Here is a 22095-nt window from a genome sequence, read left to right as displayed (position 1 = left end):
TAGCCTCCAGGGGATAAAATCAGCAATTTATGCAACATCACCATGGCGAGACATCCCCTGCCCACCCAGCAGCTACAGGGGTGGTGGTGCAGAGTTACGCTCTCTGCTGCTGCCAGGTGTGCAGGAAGTGCTTCGCCATGACAGTGTGGGGCTTCCAGTGGTAGCACTGAGCCCCCCTCCCCACTGTGACCTGCCACACCAGATCCTACCCACTGAGCTGTGAAGGCACTCAGGGGAGGGCAACAGGGCAGGAAGGCCCAAGCTCACAGCAGGCAGCCTGCATCTTCCCCCCACCACAGGCTCTGCTCCAGCCACACTGCCCACAGGGAAGGGGGAGCTAGGCTTGCACTCTGCTCTGGCTGCAGCAGGCACTGCCTCTGCTGGGTAACAGCCAGGGCTCAGGTGCTGCTGGGGCAGGGGGTTGGGGGGGGCAAAGGGTTGTGGACCCAGGTCCCTGCCCCTTAGCCCTAGCAGTGGTGGGGGGAGGGCCTCCAGCAAGCCTGGTGAGGGGCAAGGGGCTATGAATGGGGAATGAGAGGAACCAGCAGGGCCAGGGGGGCTGTGGGTGGGGAGTGTGGGGCATCGGCAGGGCCAAGGGCTGCAGGTGGGGAGTGAGGAGCACTGGCAGGGCCAGAGGGCTGTGGCTGGGGATCAAGGGGCACCAGCAAGGCTAGTGGCAGGGCTAGGGGTCTGTGGGTTAAGAATGTGGGGCACTGGCTGGGCTGGGGGACTGTGGGTCCTGGGTGAGGGACAATGATAAGGACAGCGCACCGGCATATCAAGGCTGCTCAGCACCACAAAGCGGGGGAGGGAGGGAGAGCTACAGGTGGACCCATATCCTGATGAGCGAAGGGTGCAGGGGAGCTCTGATTTTCCATGATAACAAACCCAAAATCAAATACCAAAATGTATAGGTATTTAGAATTTATTTTATTATAGTGACTGAGCGCTGGTAGGCTTCCAAATTGCTTTAAAATTGTAAATATATCAATAAAACATTGTGTGCAACTGATACCTATATATATAGTGGCATTTTATTTGAATCACAGAGAAACACAGCTCTGGGGTTCTTAAATCAGAGAATTAGCAATTTTTTAAAAATCAGAGAATTTGTGATTGTTCGACAGAGAAAACCAGGATCCCTGTTTATGACTCAATCAGAGATGCACTTTTAACTATAATGACTGCAAGACTAATAACACAATATCTTTTGAGTATGTTGACTTCTTGCCAAGTTTGTTGTGGTTTTTTTTAAACTCTATATAGAATTTAACAAATTAGTGCACATTCCAATAGTTATCTCTCTTTTTGCTTTGATCTTAAACTAAATAAAATAGTGCTAGTCCCCTAGAGTATTAGTAAAGCTTCTAGTTTCTCTTTAACTGGAGAAAAATATGTGTTGTGTTATATGGGATCATGTGCCACACTATCTGCACCACTCTTTTCAGAATCCTAGAATGGCTGGGCTGGCCCAAGTTCACCTTCCAGCTTCAAATCAAGCAAGGGCTTGAGCCTGGGTCTCATGAGCCCCTGCACCACAGGTTTGGTCAGAAAGTTTTCAAGCAGCTCTAGCACTGGTCATCTTCACTCAGCATAAACAGAAGAAGCACTGAAGGGCTTTTACAGGGAGAGAGAGGAAGCTGGAGACAGTGGGAACCACTGCCCAAAGCAATCAGCCACAAAACCAACCCTGAGTGGAATAATACTTTGTGTTCTCGAGGGACTAGTGGCAAACTGCAAACCCTGGGACTAGTGACAAGGCACAAGAGGAAAGGTTTTGCTTTGGTTGTATGTGGGTTAGAGGCAGAACAGGAGCAAAACACAAGAGCAGCGCTCTTTAGCATGGCTCTGGAGGAGGCTGAGAGTCAGCACTTCTCAGACACAGGATTCTCTGGACAGGCAGACCTGGGTTAGAAAATTGCCTGTTCAAGAGGAGAGGACTTTGTACCTCCATTGTACACAAACAAGATTGCAGCAAGTAAATACTGGACATGGATCACAGCAAGTAAACACTGGATATGGATCATCAGTTTCTCCTCAAAGCGGAAGCAACCTGGCAAGGCCATGAATATTGGCTAACTGCTTAGGGCACAGGTGAGACAGTATAAAAGACGGCAGAATGCACTCCCTGGAAGGTTCCCTTACCTTTGAAATACTTCCAGACACATTGCAGTAGCTCCAGTCTGCTGGCTTTCAGATCAGGCTGCAAGGCATGGGTTTGGGAGAAGGCTGCTGAAGGGTAAATACTGGTATTACCTCAGTGTTGCTCTTTGTCCATCAGTAGAATCAATCCATCAGTTGGATTCCAGGTCCTCTGCAGCAGCCAGCAGTTGGGATCAAAAGATGGATTGGATTTTGCGCTGCCTTAGACCAGCGACCAAGCACAGATGTGCAATGCACTTGTTTGTTTCCCTGGCAGAGACAGGAGAGCTCAGGATTGTTCTAGGGCTGGTCTTTTCACACACATCTGTCCTTCTCTCAGCAAGGGATTTACACGGGTGGTAGTGGGACAGGGCACTGGGGCTACTGGGACTAGGTGGCTTCATGCCATGTGTGTGGTCCTGGCCTTGGGTAATCAATAACTGTGAGTACAGAGGGGAAGCTCAGAGAAGTGCTATGTGAGCCTGAGGCACAAGGACTGCATATCCCTTAAGGACTGAACTCACTGGCCCTTCATTAAATCAGTAAAACCACTGAATTATCAGCCCTTGCCACAGATGTCTCTACCTGCTCCCTCCCTTCCTTCCTTCTGCAGCAACTCCCTGCACCTAAGAGCCAAGCACCAGCAGCCTGAACTGGGGCCCACTGGGGAGGCCTCTGGGCTGGGAATTAGGCATCCTGGCTCTGCTCTTCATCTTTAGGGTGACCTTGAGTGAGTCACTTGCCATACGTGTAAGCCTTTTCAGAGCAGAGACTGCTTTTCCTGAGGTCTGGACACAGTGCCCTGCTCTATACCGAACTGACATAGGACAAGGGGAAGAGATTCCTGTCCTAAGGGATTAGTTTTTAAAGTGGATTAATTAAACAGCATTAAACCCTGGGTGGCTGCTCAGTCAGAATTAAGGTGAATTACATTAGAGTGAAAGTACATTCCAAAGTGAATTAAGATCAAGCAAATGGAGGCAAGTTTTAATTCATACTGTTAAGTTTATTTAGCTCATCTTCCTTCAGTGTCCCTATGCAGAGGGGCCTGGACTCTCCCAGCAGCTCCCAACAGCTCTCCCCATCACACCGATTTCCAGTAGAGAGGTAGCCAAGGGGGTTTCAACCCAGCGGCTCTCACACATGGCACATGTTTACAGCCCCATTCTCTGCTGGACAGCTGTAGATAATCTGTCACCCACGCATGCATGCATTCGCGCACACGCGCACACACATACACCAGTTTAGAAAGACTCTGCAGCTTTCTGCGTGATGAAAGCCCAGTGTGCTACTATCTGGGACCTACTCCCCCATGTTTTCAGCAGAAAAGAGATACAGGATACAAATATCAGCAGTAGTCACGCAGAAATCTGTTACCAGGCAATGGCTTTCAAAAGAAGCCTGGACAATACAGATTTGAGACAAATGTAGACTAACTATACCTCCAATCAGGCAATCCCAGATCCCACAAGAACAGCTATTTGTTAATACCCACTAGAATCACAGCCAATGGCTTCAGTATCTAAAGCAGTGGTTCCCAACCTTTTTTATCTGCACCCTACTGCTGGAAGCGGAGTGTGGTGGTGGTGGCGGCAGCAGTGACCTGGGGCAGAGGAGTTCCCAGCATGTGGCACAACTCATCTTTTCTGTGCAGCGTCACTGGCATTGCCCCCGCGACCTGGGGTTGGAAATCAGTGATCTAAACCAAAGCAGCATCTGAACCCAGTTTTACAGAGAGACTACATGTAGGACAAGTGGTGTTCCACTGATAAAACAGCTGCCACTCATCTGCTGGTTGAAAAGCAATAGGTGTACATTCTTGAATTCTAGATGTAGCAGAGAAGGGCATTCACTGCTAGGAGCCCTGTGTGCGCGCAACTGGCATTTCTAGTCATGTTCCTAACCAAAGACTCAAAGATGTACCTTTGGGTAAACAGTCCCATGAAACACAAAAATCACAGTGCTGAGACTTCGGAGGCCTTTGCAAAGGTAGGCCTGGATTGTTATAGCAACTTACAAGAGGAAATAAGCACAGAGAGGGGAAAAGACTTGCTCAAAGTTTTACATAAAATCAGTGGCAGAGTGAAAAATAGAACCCAGGAATCCTGAGCCCCAGGCCAGTGGTAAACCCAAGGGGTTGCCACCTGCTAGATGCTGGGCATTGACATGCATGGTGCTTCAGGGTTAGTCTCCTAGCTAGCGTGGCATCCTCATCCAGAGTTTCGGAAGCAGCCCCTGCATCATGGTGCTGTATGCACCAGTCATATGGTACAGGCATTCACAACTAGCAAATAGGCTAGAGGCTGCAGTTGCCTTGGATTGCATCAGCCAAGGACTGCATCAGCTATAGAGTCTAAACTCCAGTGCAGTCCTCTGGGGTCAGGCTGAGATGTACTGCCAGGGGAGTCTGGGCTGGAACACTCCAGGAGCATGACTCCAGCCATCAGGGCTCCCACCACCACCCCTCCCAGCAAGGGTACTGGCACTTGCAGTAAGTAGATTTCCAGCTCTAACACAGGAACAGATGTCAGAATAGAGCTTCCTAGGTCAGAGGTCCATCCAGGCCATGGACATAAGTTTCTTCACCAGCCACAGCTGCTTCAGAGGAAGACACAAGATTCCCCCCAGTGGACAAAGACATACTAACAAATTCCTCCCCTTTGCCAGCAATAGGCAAGGGCTCTGCAGCATGATTATTAACTGATCTTGTAAAATCTCACTGAGGGTTTCCCCATCACATGGAGAAAGCAACCTTCCCATCATCACCCCCACTTAGTAGTGTGAGAACACCACCACTTCCCAGCATAGTCCCATGGGAAAGGGTGTCCTAGGCTCAGCCTTTACCCACGGTGACACTGGTGCTGATTCAGTGCTTGGGGGTTTCCTCTATAACCCTGCAAGACAGCAGCCACAATCACAAGAGGACTTCATCCCTGTTTTTGTCCCTTTTTCTTCATCTATCAGAGAAGTTTCATTAATAGGAACTGCAGATTTGGAGAAAAGGCATCCTTTCCCTGCCTCTCTCCCTTGAGACAAGAGCAAAAGCTTGTTAGGAATCTGCATAAAAGTGTGGGGAATGGAGGGATAAATGGCCTGTTTGACAGGTCCCCTCCACCACTTCCTTTACAGCATTTGAGATATTCACACAGGTGTCACCAGCCTCACCACAGACAGCAACAGATACCGAGACCTCCCTTGCCCCATCCAACTTTGCCCTGATACTTGTCTGCCTGCCTATCATCCTGGAAAGCCCCAGTTGTGTAATGCCCACCAGGACTCACTCCTAGGTGGAAGGAGACCAGCACTTGCCTTCCAGACCGCATTTTTAACCATTGGTCAAAAAGCTTTTCCAATTAAAGTGATTTGTTTCTTAAGTGCCTGAAAACCAGACTCCCTCCATTCCCTCTCCTGGAAAGCTGGGATCACTTTAAAGAGAGCCTTTGGGTAACAGAAACTGCTCCATCCTACATTGCTGGAATTCCACCTTGTGACAGGCAGCAAAATGCAAGCCAGCTGTCCTGCAACTGCAGACTAGAGTTGCAGCTTCCTGAACTTGGCTCCCCTTCCAGCTTCCCATCCCTGCTTTGCCAGGGGCCACTGGCTTGGGCAGATTATTGCATCTAGTCCAGCAGCATGTTTCCTCCTTCCCTCACCAGACAGGCTTGTTAATGTTGTTCAGAGGCCAAATGGGGCAGAAACCAAGGCCTCCTTTCAGCTGCCCTGCACTGCTTGAAGGCAAGGTTGAACCCGGGGGGGTAGAATTCCTTTCACTACATAGCAGCTGCAGCCCCACCATCACTATACATGAAAGGAGGTATTTCAGACTCTCTCTAGAGTATCTCCATTTTCATAGTGATTACAGGTATAAGGAAAAGGAACATGGAGCCAGCTCAGCTCAGTCCCTCAGAGGCCTGCATAGAGGAGCTTGCTGGTTCATCTTGCAAAAGGATGGCCTGCCCCTGAAATCAGCTGCTGGATGATATCTCCCAGTTGAGGTGGCCTACTACTACTGTGCAGGGGAGATACTGTGGACAAGTCTATATCCATGCTTTATGTTTGGATGGCTCAAGCATGGCTTTGGATCAGAGGTTTGTGGCTTGGCACTCTGCCTTCCTGGGAAGAAGTGCCACTGGCCAGTCACTTTACACCTCTGTGGGGTCATTGCCACTTCCTTAAAGGAGGTGGCAGGACTAAGAACATCTATAACAATCACTCTTGCTCCATACCTCATGTGAGAGCCATCTGCTCCCCATGTTCCAGCACTGCCCAGCCTCTTGGATAGTGCAGACCAGTATGTGCACCAGTTGCCTCCAGGAGGAAGGCAAGACCAGAAAAGCTGGTCTACTAGCATCCACTGCTTGCAAACTTGTCCAATGGCACAGGATGACTGAGAACTGAATGGTTGCCTGGGCCACCACATGGGGAGACAAAGGTTTCTTGAGCCTTTTTGAAAAGGCTCCTTCCAAGCCAAGCTTGATCTCCCCTCTTCCTTCCTTGGCTACAGAGGCCTCTCCCACCCAGGAGTCTACTTCATGCAGTGGTCTCAAGGGACTTGGATGAGAGCAAGAAAGCAGATGGGCTGCAATTTTCTTTAGCAAAACAAACCAGTTTATTTACACAATACACTTAAATACAGAATATAATAAATAGAAAATATCCAGGTTGTAACCAATTCATGTAGTTACAGCACACAACAATACAGGCTGAGAAAGGGGAGAAAAAAAAAAAAGGAGAGAAATCACCACTTCAGGCAGAGAAGCAACACAAGTTCAGTGTAGCAGGAAGCAGGTAAGTTGGTGCAGCAGAAGACAGAGGAGGGCTCTCTGGGAGCATGTCTCCAGGTCCTGCTACTAAAGTGCCACAGGCTAGGGGGGGCGGAGTGTGGAAAAATCTAGGTTGAAAAGACTAAAATAATCACCCAAGGAGGTTTGGGGAGTGACTGTTTTCATGGTGTACCCAAAGAACAACCCATACACCATTAGGGATGGGTCATTCCCTGACTATCCCAGCAGACTGACAACCTGAGTTTAGAGGCCCCTTCACAGCCAGTCCCTAGCACTTGGAGTTGTTGTCTCAACTCCACTGGGCAAGCCCAGAACAGACTCCAGCTTAAAGGAAGAAGAAGTTTAGAGCATTCCCTGCAATGTGTTCTTTGTTTCCTAGACACAGACTTAAGAACTCCAGCCCAGAAGTCACAGGGCTTTGAAATGGGAGCCTTCCTGATCCTGAGCTCCTATCCCTCCTCCAGATCTCTTCTGCCAGCCCTTTGCTCATGCAGCCCAACAAGTCACTAATGCAGACTACATGGTTATTTATTTGGACAGTTCAAGAGTACATGTGATCTGCTGGGGCTGGCAGATCATGCCAGAGCCAGGGAAAGAACAGAGTATGAACTAGAAAATACAGACAGCAACACAGGAAAGTACCTGCTTAAACTCAAGTCATAGGGAAGCCCTTCATATACCAAAAGGCCCAAGCAAAAACCAAAAAACAAAAACACACAATTGCTGGGGAAAGGTACACATGAGGGAACCTCAGAGCACTAGAACCAGTTTGCATGACTCCCTGCTCGTTTGGGTGCCATTTTCCTGCAGAAGGAGCTTGCCTCTTTGTTCCAAGATCTCCTGTGGTAGAGGCCTGGGCTCCTGGCATTTCACCCATCACCATTCTAGATAACTCCAAACATAAGAAAAAGAATAGTACATTGCCATCAGTTAGATTTCCCTGGGTACGAAAAGGTGCTCCTCAATTCTTATCTAGCAGTCCCAAAGAGCCCAGCTTTTCTTGTAGAAGACAGACCCATCCTACTTAAGAATTGGAAGTGTAAAGAGCATCAGACAGAAGCCCAGCTGACAAACAGCATCCTCTCCACATGCCAATCCATCTCCCCTCCAACAGCAGGGCCACTTGGAACTTGTGCGTTGGGTCCCATAAAGCTCCCCACGTTGCCAGCAAGAAGAGTACCCCAAAAAAGAAAAAGAGAAAAAAAAAGTTGTCACAGTCCTCAGCTTAGGGCTCAGCATACTCTTTTCTTTAAAAACCTGCTATTTGCATAAAAATCCACTTGTAAAATATCCCCACTCAGTGTCCGTTGTGCAATGAAAGATGGAGGGGAAGAGGATCAAGAAAGAGAAGATGGACCAACTTCCTTAAAAAACAAAACAAAACCAAAAACACAAACAAGAATTTGGATCCCATTTGACGTGGCTGTCAAAAAGAAAAAAAAAAAAAAATGCAAAGAAGATAGCCTGTTTAGAGGCATGTGGAGTAAACGTGCTCAGAAAGCTGGGCAATTGGCTCACAAGAGAGGGTGAGGTTGGAGGCGTCAGGTCTGGCTGGGCCCCCTTCCCCAAAAGAGGATCAAAGCTTCAGGTAATATGTTACTGTTACTGTCAGTAGACATAGTTAGTGGTTCAGCTATTGAGGGCTCTATCTGCAGGTACAGGACTCTGCTATCATGTCTTCATACTCTTTGTAGAGGATGCTGCCGTTCTGCTCAATCATCAGGACACTGATGGGGCTGTATTTATAGGGCACACAGGAAGGCCGGGGCACACTCTGATCCACCAACTCATTAATGAAGTTCTGTACAATGGCATGATTTGGCGAGTTGTAGCCATAGCGTAGGATTCGGGGGCAGTTGCCCTTGCAGTACTTGGGGTTGTAGCGGTGGGGGGCGATAATCCAGTGGTCCCAGCCCAGCTGAGCAAAACTGACCCGGAAGGAGTGCAGAGAACACTCATCTTTCTCATTACTGTTCTTCTGGAGGTAGCTGGGCAGATCCAGGACAATGTTGCCTGCCTGGCGTACCTTGCGAGTCCGCACAGTCCCAGATGGAGTCTCTTCTGAGAGAGCTTTCCCTAGTTTGGACTGGAGGCCTTTCCGGGTGTTATTCAAGTAGAGCAAAAGGAAGGGGTCGTTCAGGGAAACAGTCCCATCCCAGCCTCCTTCCAATCCCAGCCTGGTGCACGTGTGACTGAGGCTGAGTAACTGGCTCTTCTTGGTGTCCCAGGCCCCTGGCTGAAGGCTAGAGGTGATGTCCATTTCTACCCAGCTGTTCTTCCTAGAGAGGATGGTGTTGTTCCTCACGCGTCTCTGAGGTAAGACAGGTTTGAGTGGGAGCTTTGGATCACTATCTTCTCCAGACAGCTCAACTGTGCACAGAACCTGGGCATGAGCTGTCGACAGAGTCTGTGAATAAACTACAGCAACTTTCACCAGGTGCTCCACTTCAGGATGGACTTTCAGGTAGTAGTCAAGGGTCTGTGTGCGCCAGGGGCCTGCAGAGGGAACAGGAGTAGATGGAGTTAGTTTTTTGCCGTACTTTTGGGGAAACCAAAACCACCTTTGCTTTAAGTTTTCTTACAAGACATTCGATGCTCCTGTCTGCCAGTTTCCTGAACTTATTCATCAAGCCTCACACCCCGCCCCCCCCGGCCTTCCTACCCAGAGATAACCCAGCACCTCCCCAGGCTTCTCTTGCACCCTCCACTATTTATCTTAAAAGGGGCCTTGGACAATGGATGAGTCCACATTGCTTCTCCTTCTCCATGATGGAGGAAGAAATGATCTACAGAAAACTTTCTTCTTCCCCCAATTCAATTCAGCTACCATTCTGGGTTTATTTTTAAAGAAAGTTTTACAGACAAAACAGGTTCACACCAGGAGCTAGAACCAGAGGGAAGACATTTCCTCATTGGAGGAGTCTCACATGCATTGTTGGAACTTGTTTTGGTTAGTGCCGGTGATTCAAATACTCAAAAGAATGAAAAACCTGATCTTTATCCAGTTTCCAAATGGATAGTAGGTTCAAGAGAGGCTCTAGGTTTAGATGGAAAGCCCCAAACAGGCAGACTAGAGTACCAGATGGTCCTGTACAGGGCTGACTGAAGAAGCAGAGACAAAGGAAGAGGTAATTTTCCCATCAGCACCATACAAATTAGTGACAAAGCTGAGGAAGATCCTACACATTGAGAAAGGACACCAGTTTTCCCCTCAAGATGAGGGCGATTCATCATTCCTTGTGGCAGTTCCTCCCCACCACAGGGCACCATACCAAGGCTTGCCTCATTTGTCAATGACCGATATCCACATGCAAAAGGCATATATCAGTGTCTAAAGATTAGAGGACAGTGACCTCAGGTGTTCATGATTCCATCCACCAATTTGCCAGGGACGGGCTATGCAACCTTGGCCATTTCACCCTTGGGTTTCATTTCTATCTCTGAGAACAGGCCATTGACACCTCCACAATAACAGCATTTGAAACACCTGTAAGGTACTCCAGGTGTCCTCTACAGAAGTGACCTGAGTCTGCATTAGGGAATGCTTTGTAAGGGTGCAGCCTGGGAAAGATTGGTGCTGCTGATATCTGGCACTTTTGTGAAGGGAACAGCAAGATCTTTGCTAAATGGCCTGAGCTGCCTGCATGAGTGAGGGCTGTAGTCTTTTCCAGCTGCAGCCAGGAGCTGCAATTACACAGCACTCAGGCCTTGTGAACAGAAGCCATCCCCCCTGTAGTTTCCTTATGGCTCTCCACTGAAAGTCACTGGCTGCTAATAGGAAGTACTGTCACTGCTCATGTTGAGTCTGTCTCTAAATAACCAAATGGTGTTTTGCAAGTCAGCAAGTCCATTGCTCAGGAGTTTGTCTGCTCTGCTACCGATGTTGGTGCCAGCCAGATCTTCATACAGCACAGAGCTGGGCTCCATATAGGCATCCCCAGTAATGGATATGGAGAGTACCCCTGACCAGGCATCTAGACAAATTTAAAGCAAGCACATCTAACATCAGAGTCAATAACCACTTCAGCTGGGCAGGACTTCTTGTACTGTGGCCTCGATTCTCCACACAGCACTACTCAGCAAGAGCTGCAACTCAACATATCTGACCATTAGGCCACTACTGCTTTCACCTTGGACTTAAAGCCCACCCTTTGTGAACAGGACTCCTCAGTAAGAGGGATGGCTTTCACAGCCCTATTACAATACCCTTCCCAACCACATGGTTGACTTATACTGGACTGCCTGCTAAGGGTTAAAGCAGATGCTCCTCACAGCAAGACCACGGACAGACAGAGCCTTCATTGAATGTCAGGGGAGGTCAAGGCCAGGAGGGTCCGATTGCCTTTCTACAAGGCTACAAAAGGGCTGCCTCTCCAGAGGCCTCAAGTGCTCCAACACACTGCAGCACAAGTACTCAGAAGGCAGCTTTCCTTTGTCTCCAGTTTCAGTGGAACACAGTTTGGGGGTTCAAGTCCCTCAGCAGAATGGGTCCCTGACCAAAGCTCAAGAAGACTTGGAAACAGACAGCAGCTGTATGTACTCTGCAGTGAGGTTTGGCAGAGAAGGGACAGAGCAAGGAGCAGAATCCACCCCTGTTCCCGGCAGCTTGGTATGATTCCCATAGCTAGTGCACAAACAGCAGCCAGCTAGAAGCACAGAGGTGGGGCTCCCTGAATTCAGCCTGTCACTAGCACAGCCTGCTTCAGGCATTGGTGCCATTACCTGTAGGCAGGTGCCTTTACACTAGTAAGGCCAAGGTGTTGCAATACCTAGAAGGGGCAGCAGCACTCATGTTCCAGGCCAGTGCAACATGACAAGTCATTCTGGAGGGAGAGGAAACAAAGAGGTCCCTTTATTCACCCAGCCCCAGACCTCCTCTTGCTTCAGTTTTGCACTGCAAGACCCAGAACAACAACAGGCTTTTGCCTTTAGCAATATCAGGTCATATTACATGCATAAGAAGCCATTTGCAAAACACAGTAGCAGAGCTCATGCAGTTATTCCAATGCATACAGCACCCATAGATCAGAGGAGCAAGTGCCTACAGCACAGGCTTGCAGGTGCTAGAGGAAGCTACCAAGAAGCTGATTCCTCCTGGTTGCCACCTCCTACAGGCAGAGTCAGGGTTACAGTAGAAGGGAAACAGCCCGACACTCCTTGTCTGACTCAGCAATGCTCCCCCCCCCAATCTCCTATTCTGGGGTCCCTTATCCCCTTGGTCATAGCACAGCCCCATCCTTCTCCAGCTTTTCCCAGTCCTAGCACCATATGGACCCCAGGGGCACCAAGCTCTATTCCCTGCTCTCCCCACTGCTCAGCAACTCACTTGCACCAGACTGCCTCCTCTTGCCTGAGGGCCTGACCAGGCGCACAGCATTGGTGTCCAGTCGATAGTCCTGGCGGGGCCGCCCATTGTGGTCAGCAAAGCTCCGGTACAGGTTTAGCATGTAGCGCAATGGTTGCCCACCCATCATTTTCTTCAGGTGACCCTGGGGCCGGGCAGTGGGAGCCTGCTCCATCAACTCCTGGATGAGGGGCATGGGAGGTGCCCCAACCAGGGCACTCAGGGCAGCCAGCTCCTTCCCCTCCTCACCCCAGCTCAGCTCCAGGGGAAACAGCACAGCAAAGAGCAACAAGCCCCAGAGGGAGCAGAGAGAGCCCATTGCACTCAGGGCTGGGAAGCAGGATGGGGTGCTAGGACTGTGGCAGCAGGGAGGCTTTGGGGGCAGGTGTTAGGGGATCCCCCAAAAAGCTAGGAGCATCCTCCTTCTCCTCCACAGAAAGGTAGACGCTTTCTCCCTAGCACCGGCTGACTCCCAGGGTCCTGCCTCTGCTTTCACTAAGCTGTTCTCATGCTGGTCCCTGCAGCCACTTATTGGTCAAAGGAATCAGGCAATGCAGCTCTCTGCTCCTCACTAGCACTAAAGGAAACCCTTCAGGATTAAAACTCAGCCCCTAGGAACCTAGTGCTAGGGGCTCCTCTGACTGCAGCATAAAAACTCCACTGGCCTGGGGTGGGGGCAGAGCAAGACAAGCTCTCAGCAAGGGGAAGCAACTTTAAAATGCCAAGGAAATCCCTTGAGCAACAGCAATTGCAGCCCCCACCCCTTCCTCTCTGACCTTGTCTAGTGGGGTGAGAGGACTTGGCCCCCATGCCCCATTTTAAAGGCACAGTGGCAATCAACATTTAAAGGGACAGGAACTTGCGGTGCACACTCATCTCCAGTTGAAGTAGAGGGCCTGGGGGAACGACAGACAGACAGTCTGGGTGTTCTCTGCTGGTTGCCACGACCTGTGGCTAATGTATCAGGACCTACCTGGGTGTTAGTCACAGTGCTGCACCATGTGTGTCTGGGAGGAGAGGTACAAATGCCTGTACCTGCACAGGCTCTCAGGCCACCCGGAGCTCCTTGGTGCTCTGCTGCTACAGCACACCTCAGTGAGTGGGGGGCATGATGGACGGGGTGCAGCTGGCTTGGTGGGGATTATGGGGCTGAGGAGAGATTGTGGCACACCGTGGGTTCCTCTACATGCTACTGCCCCAAGGCTTTCCCAGTGCTTGGCAGCCTGGTGTCAGGAGACCTGGCTTCAGTTCCCAGGGTCTGCTGCAGAGCTGCCATTCAACCAAGGCAAAGTCATTTAGTCTCTGCCACCTTGCCTCACTGTTCCTGTCTGAGGTAGAAGGGAGGCCATCCTGAGCTGCTTTGAGAGCTGCAAGGGCTGAGTGCAGCTGAATGTTATTAGAGGGGAGAAGGAGGTGAGAGGGGATGTGACTTAGCCCAGCATGCTCAGAGCTGGTAACAGAGAGAGCCCAGTGCACCTGGTTCCCAATCTCTTTGCTCCAACCATCAGGTGAAGCTGTCAGCCACTTGCCCACCCTGCTGCAGGTCACATGGGATGCTGCCTCCTCACTCAGGTCCCAAAGCTGGCCAGACTGGGCTGCTGCCAGGAGGAGATGGGGTAGAAGGGTTTTCACCCAGATACCTGCTTCTCCTAAGCCACCTGGCACCTGCAGCCCAGCAGCCACAGCCTCATTTGGGCTTCCTACACTATGGTTGGAGCTCCTCCTCTGCAGTGAACTTTGGGAGAAAGGGTGAACAGGACTTCTCCTGGGCAGCGGGGTCTAGTGATCAGAGCCAGAGGTTGGGAACCCAGTCTCCTGCTTTCAGTTCCCAGTCCTACTGCTGACCCTCGTGGACAAGCTGTGCCTCCAGTTCCCTTCCCCCAGTGGAGTGGAGGCATGACTGAAGGCTAGTTTACTAGCCACACTGCTCCCAGGCCACCTGAGCCCTAAATGAAGCCTTCTTCCCATGCTGTGGGGTTGAGGATACTGCCATGGCCCTCACACTTCAGGGGATGGACAAAGGGCCGTGGAGGGCACCACCAGTGGAAAGGGCTTCTCCCCCTTCCCCTCCCCCCCAATATCTTCTTCCTGCTCAACTCCCGTCAGATAAATATATTAGATGCCCCCATCCAGGGCATCTCAATCCTGCCCCTGCAGCTGCCAGTGCAAACTACCCCTTTCAGGTTGAGGCAGAGCTTCCTCCTCTTTGCCAGCCAGCAGCCTGGGGGTGAGTAGCTCTGGGTGACAGTCCCTGGGCCCCGAGCATGTCAGCAGAACCAGAACGAGGGACGTGAATCTCTGAAGGCGTCTCCTGGGGCCATCGTGCACTGTGCTCACTGGCTCTGTGGGCACGGAGCTGTGCTTCCTGCAGTCAGGCCCAAGCACAGCTCCTTGGGCACTGCCCTTCAAGCCTGGCCCTCTGGTCAGGGAAAGGAAGACCTGTCTGTAGGAGTCTTTCATCTTCCCGACCATGTGGGTGCACACCAGTGTTTCTCCAGAAGAGGTCACTGTCAGTCTTTCCCTCAGCTTTGCATGGCTCTGTGCCTTGGGCTCTTCGTGTGCAGGAAACAGTGAGCAATGTCCTGCTTTCTTGTAGAAGTCGTCAGGACAGCCAGAAGACTGAACAGACATCATCCAGATCCCTTAGGCTCTGGCTGGGTTCTGGTGTGTAATTTCACTGCCTTGGTCTGTGACAGAGGATGGAAATTATTCCAAAAGTGCTTCTCAAGTGTTTTCCCATATCATTGACCTTTATGAAAACACTGGACTGAGTGACATACCTGATGATAGAGATGAAGTCAATAGCACTGCTGAGAACTGAACCCAGATGTCCAGGGATGAACCCCAGAAATGCATAGGCTGTGCCTAGCGTTTAAGGCCCGAAGCTGTCACTGTGACCATCTCTCTCAACAGAGCTCCCATGCAGCACCAGCCCTAGAATCCACCAACAACTCCTGTGCCCAGATCAGGACTCCTGTCCCAGTTGGCAGTGGCCTTTTAGGGAGGCCTCAGCCTCAAGACAGTATCTCCAAGTGATGAATAGCTCACAGCATCCCTAATCCCAGCGGTTAACTCCCCACAAAACGTGGCTAGGACCACACCTGCCAGTTGGTCTGATGTCAATGAGCATGAGTGGGTCAGCCCCAGGGGAGTCAGCGGCAAGGCACCAGCTGATGCCAGGGCTGCACTCAGAGTCTCTCCAGGGTAGATATGTGCCTGGCTCTGCTGAACTGGTCCAAAAGTGGAGGGTGCTGAATAGTCAGCTGCAGTGTCCTACACTTTAAAAAAATATATATATGATTTTTTTTTTTTTTTTTGCATTCCAAGCCAAATCAGCTAAATCAATTCCAAACCTGTGAGTCAGTCGAGAACCATAAGTGGCCCTACTACCAGCAAATATCCTCTACACCCACCTAGGGCTTCAGATGTTTCCAAATCATTTGGCAGGCATCCTACGTGCAGACCCAAGCCAGATGCCCTCGAGTTTTGCTTGCTCTCAGCTGAATGGCCGCAGGAGGAAGCCAGGAAGGAATCTCCCATTTCCATAAAGTGGGCATAAAGCCAAGATCGTCCCACTCACACAGCAACTAGGAGGTTAACTATATATATATATATATATAACCTGTATCACTGTAAGGGAGTTCACTGTCTGTATCTGTGTGGGGAGGGACTGCAGGTACCAGACAGACTGGGCCTATGCCTCTGGGCAGTTAGGACGGGAGATATCATGGCTTAGCAAAAGTTAACATGAGCTCTGCCTGAAAATGGGCAGTTTGAGGAGGACAGAGGCTACCAGTGCCTCACAACCCTGAGCTCTGCCCCCACACCCTGGGACCTGAGCCACCCTACAGCTGCCTGGGGTCTGCAGCACTCCATGCAAGTCCAGTCTTTAGTTTCCCACACACTCAGCTCCTACCTGCCAGCACTCAAATGCTACAGACAGGAGTTATGAGTTGTGTGGAGAGGCTGCATTTCAGTGGGAGAACAGCTGCTGACTGAAGGAAGGTGTGAGTATATGTGTGCGCAGGGGCTCTGTGAGGGGTTAGTAGATATGAGGTTGGGTGCAAATATGGTCTAAAAGGCTGTGTGTGTACCATGAGTGTATCAGTGCTGTGGCGGTCTGTGTGGGGGGTGATGTTTAGAATTCAGGGAATGGACGTGTGGAAAGACCCTTGAGCTGTGTATGTGTGTGCGCTCAGTGAGTGTGTAGGCACTGTGTGAGGGGTGCTATGTTTAGAGTTCAGGGGTGTGTCTGTGTGTAGGGCCTGAGGCTGTGCCTGTTTGATGAGTGTGCAGATACCATGTAGGGGTAAGCACACGTGTGCATGCTCACACTGTATTTTCCTGCTGAGAAAATCTCAGAGCCTCTCCTGCTGGCTGACCCTGAGCTCTCAAGCCCCCATTGACCTGGGAGAGGGCTGAGACCATCTCCTCCTCACTGAGCTGTCTGCTGCCCGTGTGCTGGTGGGGCCACACATACTATGGCTGGGCAGGCTACTCTGGGCAGAAGTGCTGCCAGGCCAAGCAGTGTGGATGGCAGTGAGGGATGTGCTGTTGCACTGTTTGCTGTGGGCAGACAAACACATCACCAGAGCCATAAAGCATAGGGAGCATGGAGCTGAATCAAGCACCTGCTTTCTCACACTCAGCCCCCTCTCCAGCACAGCAGCCTCTTCGTGCTATGAGTCATGGCACTGAAGAGGCAGACCCCACATCCCCAACCCCTAAGCTCCTGAGCTCTGTGTTGACTTGGACATGAGTTCAGGGATCTAGTCACTTCTTCCTAAGGACTTGTGTGATGGGTTAGCTGGTAATGATTTAGCCCAGGGGTTTTGAAAGGGTAAAAGATAATTGGAGGGCTTGGAATTCCCTTTCCTCACCGATCAGGCCCCAGAGACTCACCCTTCATGTCCCCTGATTGGCCCCTTGGGTCACCTGCAGGGGGATAAAAAGGGGCAGCACAGCTGACTCAGGGGAGACTAGCAAGGGACTGTGAGGAAGGAGTTTCAAAGAGCTGGGATAGTGGGGCAGAAGCAGTTGCCCCAGAAGTGCCTGAGGGAGTGAGACCTGCAGGCAGCAGTTGGACCCTCAGCAGCATGGCATGTGGCTGGTAGGAGAGACTCCCCGCTGGGCTCCAGGATCCCCTAGAAGAGGCTGTGGCCAGCAGGAGAGGTTCCCTAGCTCCGGCAAGGATCTGAGCAGCGACCTGAGAGCCTCCCAGCTCTGCTTCCAGCTCCTCCAATAAGAGGCCGGGAAGCTCAATGTGAGGCAGCAGCTCCTGGAAGGTCAAGCCCTCTAGCAGCTTGGAGCAGTATGAGCACTTGTGGCTGTGTGATACAGTTTCTGCCTACCACATGAGAGATCCAGCTGCAATGACTTGGGGTGAGTGTCATGACAGGGAGAAATTCTTGTTGCAGTGGAAGGGGGTCATTGTGTTTTCTTTCTTTCCCCCATCCATGTACCTAGGCTCTATATTTCTTGTTAACTGATATTTTGTATTTTGTGCCTTTTATATTTTGCCAGCCAGTATTGTTTGTTCTGCTGTTTGTGTTTTATAGTAACCCTGCCTTTTGTCAACTGGATGAACATGTCTTTGATTGTAAGTGTCTAACCTTTATTGAATCCTGTCCACTGGTGATCTGGCTGTGCTCTATAGGGGAAGGAGGCGCTCTACACCTCCCACAGTGCTTGTGCACCTGCTCTGATCCTTTCAATTGGAAAGGGGGTACATCTTGGAGTACCGTCCGGGTTACACTTGCAAGTATAGGACAGTGCTTTCCACCCTGCTTTCCAGAGAGGGGCTGTGGCACAGCACAGGTTGTGCCTGCCCCTTTAAGGGCTTTAGCAGCCTGCAGATGAGAGCAGACCCTATTGGGAGTATCACATGGCACCCAGGAGGCTTCCTGATTGGTGTAAGGCTAGGCAGTTGGGGTATAAGACAGACCCTGAGAGTAGAGCTGGGCAATTGCAACTGGGGAGCTGAAGGGTGAGCATCTTCTGGCTGGAGTACTGCTGTTCCTAGAACACCTGGAGGTCAAGAGTAAGAAGTATGAGGATGGAGGAGGTTCCTGGGTCTGGGGCATAACCTGAAACCACACCCTGCTGGGGGTTGGATGGTGTGGTGGGGCTATCTGTGGCAGGGCAGTCTCCAGGAAATGCCATACCTGTGCCTCCCCAGTGAAGGGCAAATATGGGGTGCTGGAAAGCCCAAGCTCCTGCTGCCTTGTGGGTGACCCTGTGGAGGGAAAAGGCTAGGAGAGAACACCCTGACAGAAAAGCACAGGGTCAAGGCCTACAGGACATGAGGCCTAGAAAGGCAAAACCTCCTAGGGCAAATATATGGAGGTGTCTTAAAACACCCCTAAATCCTATTTGTGTTGGTCACTTTCACATTAGCCTGGCCCTGCACAGCCCCTTCAGCACAAAGACTCACCCAGAGCCTGTCAGGGACAGGGAAAGATTCCACGAGGGTGGCACTGGTCAGAAATGTGGGTCTTAGAACCACTCAGACATTTCCAGGGGTAGGGCTGAAGTTGATGGATAGCCAAGGTCACTGCCCCTTCTCATGAATTATCAGAGAAGATTTTCTGTTCTGGGATCAGTAATAATGCTGGGAGATGACTTCTCTGGGGCCAGGGTTTCTTAATGGTGTTGCTAGGGCTAGGGGAGCAAGGGCACTGAGTTAGCAAAATAACAGCTGAAGGTTGCAATAGGAGACTGAGTGCAATGCCAGCAGATCCATAGCAAAGCTATATGGATCCACATGTGCAAGTCTGAGCTTTCTCTAGTCTAGAGTCATGCCAAAGGCTGCTCCAGTCTGCCCTGTTGTAAATGGGTACCCAGTTGTTCAGGGGAGTGACGCTTCAAAGGCAACCAGATGTAATGCTACCCACATCAGTACCTTATGCACTATTGGCTACTGACATTAGTATGCATTAATCATGGTGACCTAAGGGGCCACTAAGCTTCAGGTGGGCTCTGGAACTTGGGTTGTTTAACAGGAGTGGAACAGAGCAGCAGAAGCTGGACAGAGACTTCTGAGCATCCATTGCTTTTCTATAAACTCTTCAGCACCATGAGAGCACACTTGGCCAATGTAACCCCCATTCAAAATGCTACATCACCCACAAAATCTCACTGACTCGTCATAAGATGAGACACTGGTATTCAGCAGTGCTGGGATGCTTGCCCTCCTCTGTGACCTGGCTCCTTCACAGGGGTGGAACACTTTTGACTACAAACTAATGGCCAGAGTCTTGGCTGACCATTTTAAGTCTGTTTATAGATGTACTGATACATGAGGACCAGGCATGCATGGTGCTAGGGTGACAGATCCACAATGCCCTGATGCAGCTATGAGATACTCTACAGTATGAACAGTAGAGGCGACAGAACATCTGCATACTGAGCCTCAACTTGGAGAAGGCCTATGACTGGGTATCCCATCACTTCCTACTGGAGATGCTGAAAAAGGTGGGAGTTCCTGCAAGCTTTGTCACCTGGAAAAAGGGCACTATACACCAATATGAGCAGCAGGATACTGGTGAATGGGTCCCTGACGACCGTAATTGCAGTAGAATTTCTGTTCTCTCCAATTCTGTTTATTTGCACAATGGAACCACTAGCACAGTGGCTCAGGCAGGACCGTGGGATCAGCGGCATGAAGATCCCCAAGAGCAGTGGGGAAGATATGAAAGTCCTTGTGTACATGGATGACCTGAACTTCATATACAGGGACAAGGGGTTGGTGGAAAGAGTGCTACAACACACCCAGGTGTATGGAGCAGCAGCAGGGGGCAAACTCAATGTAAGCAAAAGCACCTGCCTAGTCCTGGGTAAGCCCAGGGACCTGTCGGCCCCCAGGGTTTCTGCCCCCTGTGAGGGGGTAAAGATCCTTGGGGTGGAGTTTGACCCAGAGCTGACAGGGCAGAGGGCATGGAAAAAGAAAAAGGCCAAGGCCAGATAAAGTGGAGCTATGTCAATGGGAGGGGGGTGGCGTGCAGCGCTGATGAAGGCGGTGTTACTGCTAATACTTCTACGTACCATCCTAGTTTTCCCTCCCTCGGAACAACTTGTTTGCAGAATCCAAAGAACCATGTGTGGTTTTTCTTTCTTTTGCAACTCCACATGGGAGGAAGTGGCGAGGGACCAAGCTTTACAAAGCAAAATGGTTCAGAGGCAGAGGAATGCCAGATATCCTTCTCTTCCTCTGGGCCAAGTACATGAGTCTGGTTTGCAAACTGGCAACATGGTTGAAATCTAAAACAGCCAGCTTTGTTCAGATTTTTGCAGGGCAGCTGCTGAGACAGTAGCAGGTGCACATGATGACCAGTGGAAGCCCATGGGCCACGGTGTCCCCATGGTTCTACAAGGTCCTGAAATGCTTCTGGGAGACAAACAAACTGCACAACATGACCCTACTGACCCTGGTGAACCACTGCAAGATGCAGTAGGTGGTAAGGGCAAAGAGACATCACATTGCCCATGGACTTGCTACCTGGTGACAGCTGCCAGGCCGTGTGGGAGTGAATCGGCCACAAGCACCTGCAGACAGAGCACAGAGACCTGAAATGGCAGGCAGCCTACATGGCACTCCCCATACAGGCATGGAGAAACAGTGCAGGGCAGAGAGGTCCATAGAACTGCCTGAGGAGGACCTGCTGCTGGCAGGCAGAAACAATTGATCATTCTGGGACTGCTCAGATGCCAGAGAGGTGTGGAAGAAAGTACATGCACTCCTCCTGGTGGTGACAGGTTTCAGAACCCTGCCAATTAGGCGGTCCTCTATGGGCACTTCACCAAACAGCAAGGGGCCCCAAGAACCCGATTTGACCAGTTCATCTCCTGCTTCAGGTATGCCCTACGGAAAGCCAGGAACCCACTCATAAACGGGCATTTGGACCCCACAGTCAAGGACTATACTAAAATAAGGCTGAGTGAAATGTACTGGTACTACAGGAAGACAGAAGAGGATGATGGGAAAGGAATGGCAGACCTCATATGGTGGAGAGGGGTCTGGCATAGACTTTTCAGAGACAAACCCTCTGAAGAGAACAAGTGAAAGCACTAGAATGGTGATGGCTGCACAGGTACGCAGTGCAATCTGTGTATCGGGACTAAAATAACTGTCAAGTGTGTTTTGGTCTGCCAAGTGAACCACAGTGGTCACTTGACAGGTTGTTAGAGGTACAGCGAGTGGACAGCCCAGCTCAGTCACCGTTTGTATTCCAAGGGTGACCCCAATCCTGCCCAAAGTGGGCCACAACTCTTTGCAGTGTTCCATCCCCTTTATTTTTCAAAAAAGGGGGATGAAACATTGCAAAGAGTTGTGGCCCACTTTAGGCAGGACTGGGGTCCCCCTTGGAATACAATAGGAGCTGAGCTGGCTCTGGCTCTCAGGGAGCTCTGATACAGCCAGAGCTAAATGGAGTCACAAAAACTCTCCAAACCACCAAACAGCATGGCCCAGCCTAGCCTGTGTTCTGCTGTGCCTGCGTTCGTGGACCTGCCTCTGGAGCCAGAAGAGGCCGGATATAGTCTAGAAGGATTTTGGCCAGACACCAAGGACTGTTATCTGTCCACAGAACTGAAACACCCTGGCCAGACTTAGCTGAGAGGACCTTAGTGTGGCCTCTGCTTCTTTTATAGAACGACTTTTCCCAGCTGCAGCAAAGTGAAAGAGACCACAGAGATGACTCCAGCATATGTGCACAGGCAGGTGCTATCAGGCCAGGTCCCCAGTTTATTTAGGTGTCTAGTTCTTACCTGAATTCTCCTTGATTTTTTTTCAGTGGAATTTGGGGCCCTAAATAGCTTTTAGCTATG

The 22095-nt window shown here is 50.6% G+C and overlaps 1 protein-coding gene across 1 annotated transcript; it reads right to left on the bottom strand.

Moving 5' to 3' along the window:
- Window positions 1–7081: 7081 nt before the first annotated feature.
- BMP15 (bone morphogenetic protein 15) lies at window positions 7082–14993 on the bottom strand. Its single transcript, XM_019521177.1, has 2 exons — window positions 12253–14993; window positions 7082–9422 (listed from the first exon to the last, which is right to left on the bottom strand). Exons 1-2 carry the CDS (start codon window positions 12587–12589, stop codon window positions 8572–8574), a joined length of 1188 nt encoding a protein of 395 aa, XP_019376722.1. The 5' UTR covers window positions 12590–14993; the 3' UTR covers window positions 7082–8571.
- Between the last annotated feature and the right edge of the window lie 7102 nt (window positions 14994–22095).

This window comes from Gavialis gangeticus, unplaced genomic scaffold (genome assembly GCF_001723915.1).
Source record: "Gavialis gangeticus isolate Ggan-Ray unplaced genomic scaffold, GavGan_comp1, whole genome shotgun sequence".
In the NCBI taxonomy this organism is placed as follows: domain Eukaryota; kingdom Metazoa; phylum Chordata; order Crocodylia; family Gavialidae; genus Gavialis; species Gavialis gangeticus.
Note: the sequence above shows the minus strand (reverse complement) of the source record. Positions and strands in the feature narration are given on the sequence as shown.

What these genes read in the sequence shown, in the direction of transcription:
- BMP15 (XM_019521177.1), bottom strand. Translation starts at nt 12,589, where the DNA reads ATGGGCTCTCTCTGCTCCCTCTGGGGCTTGTTGCTCTTTGCTGTGCTG. An exon ending in GAGGAGGCAGTCTGGTGCAA is followed by an intron (nt 9,423 to 12,252) that starts GTGAGTTGCTGA and finishes TTCCCTCTGCAG; the next exon opens with GCCCCTGGCGCACACAGACC.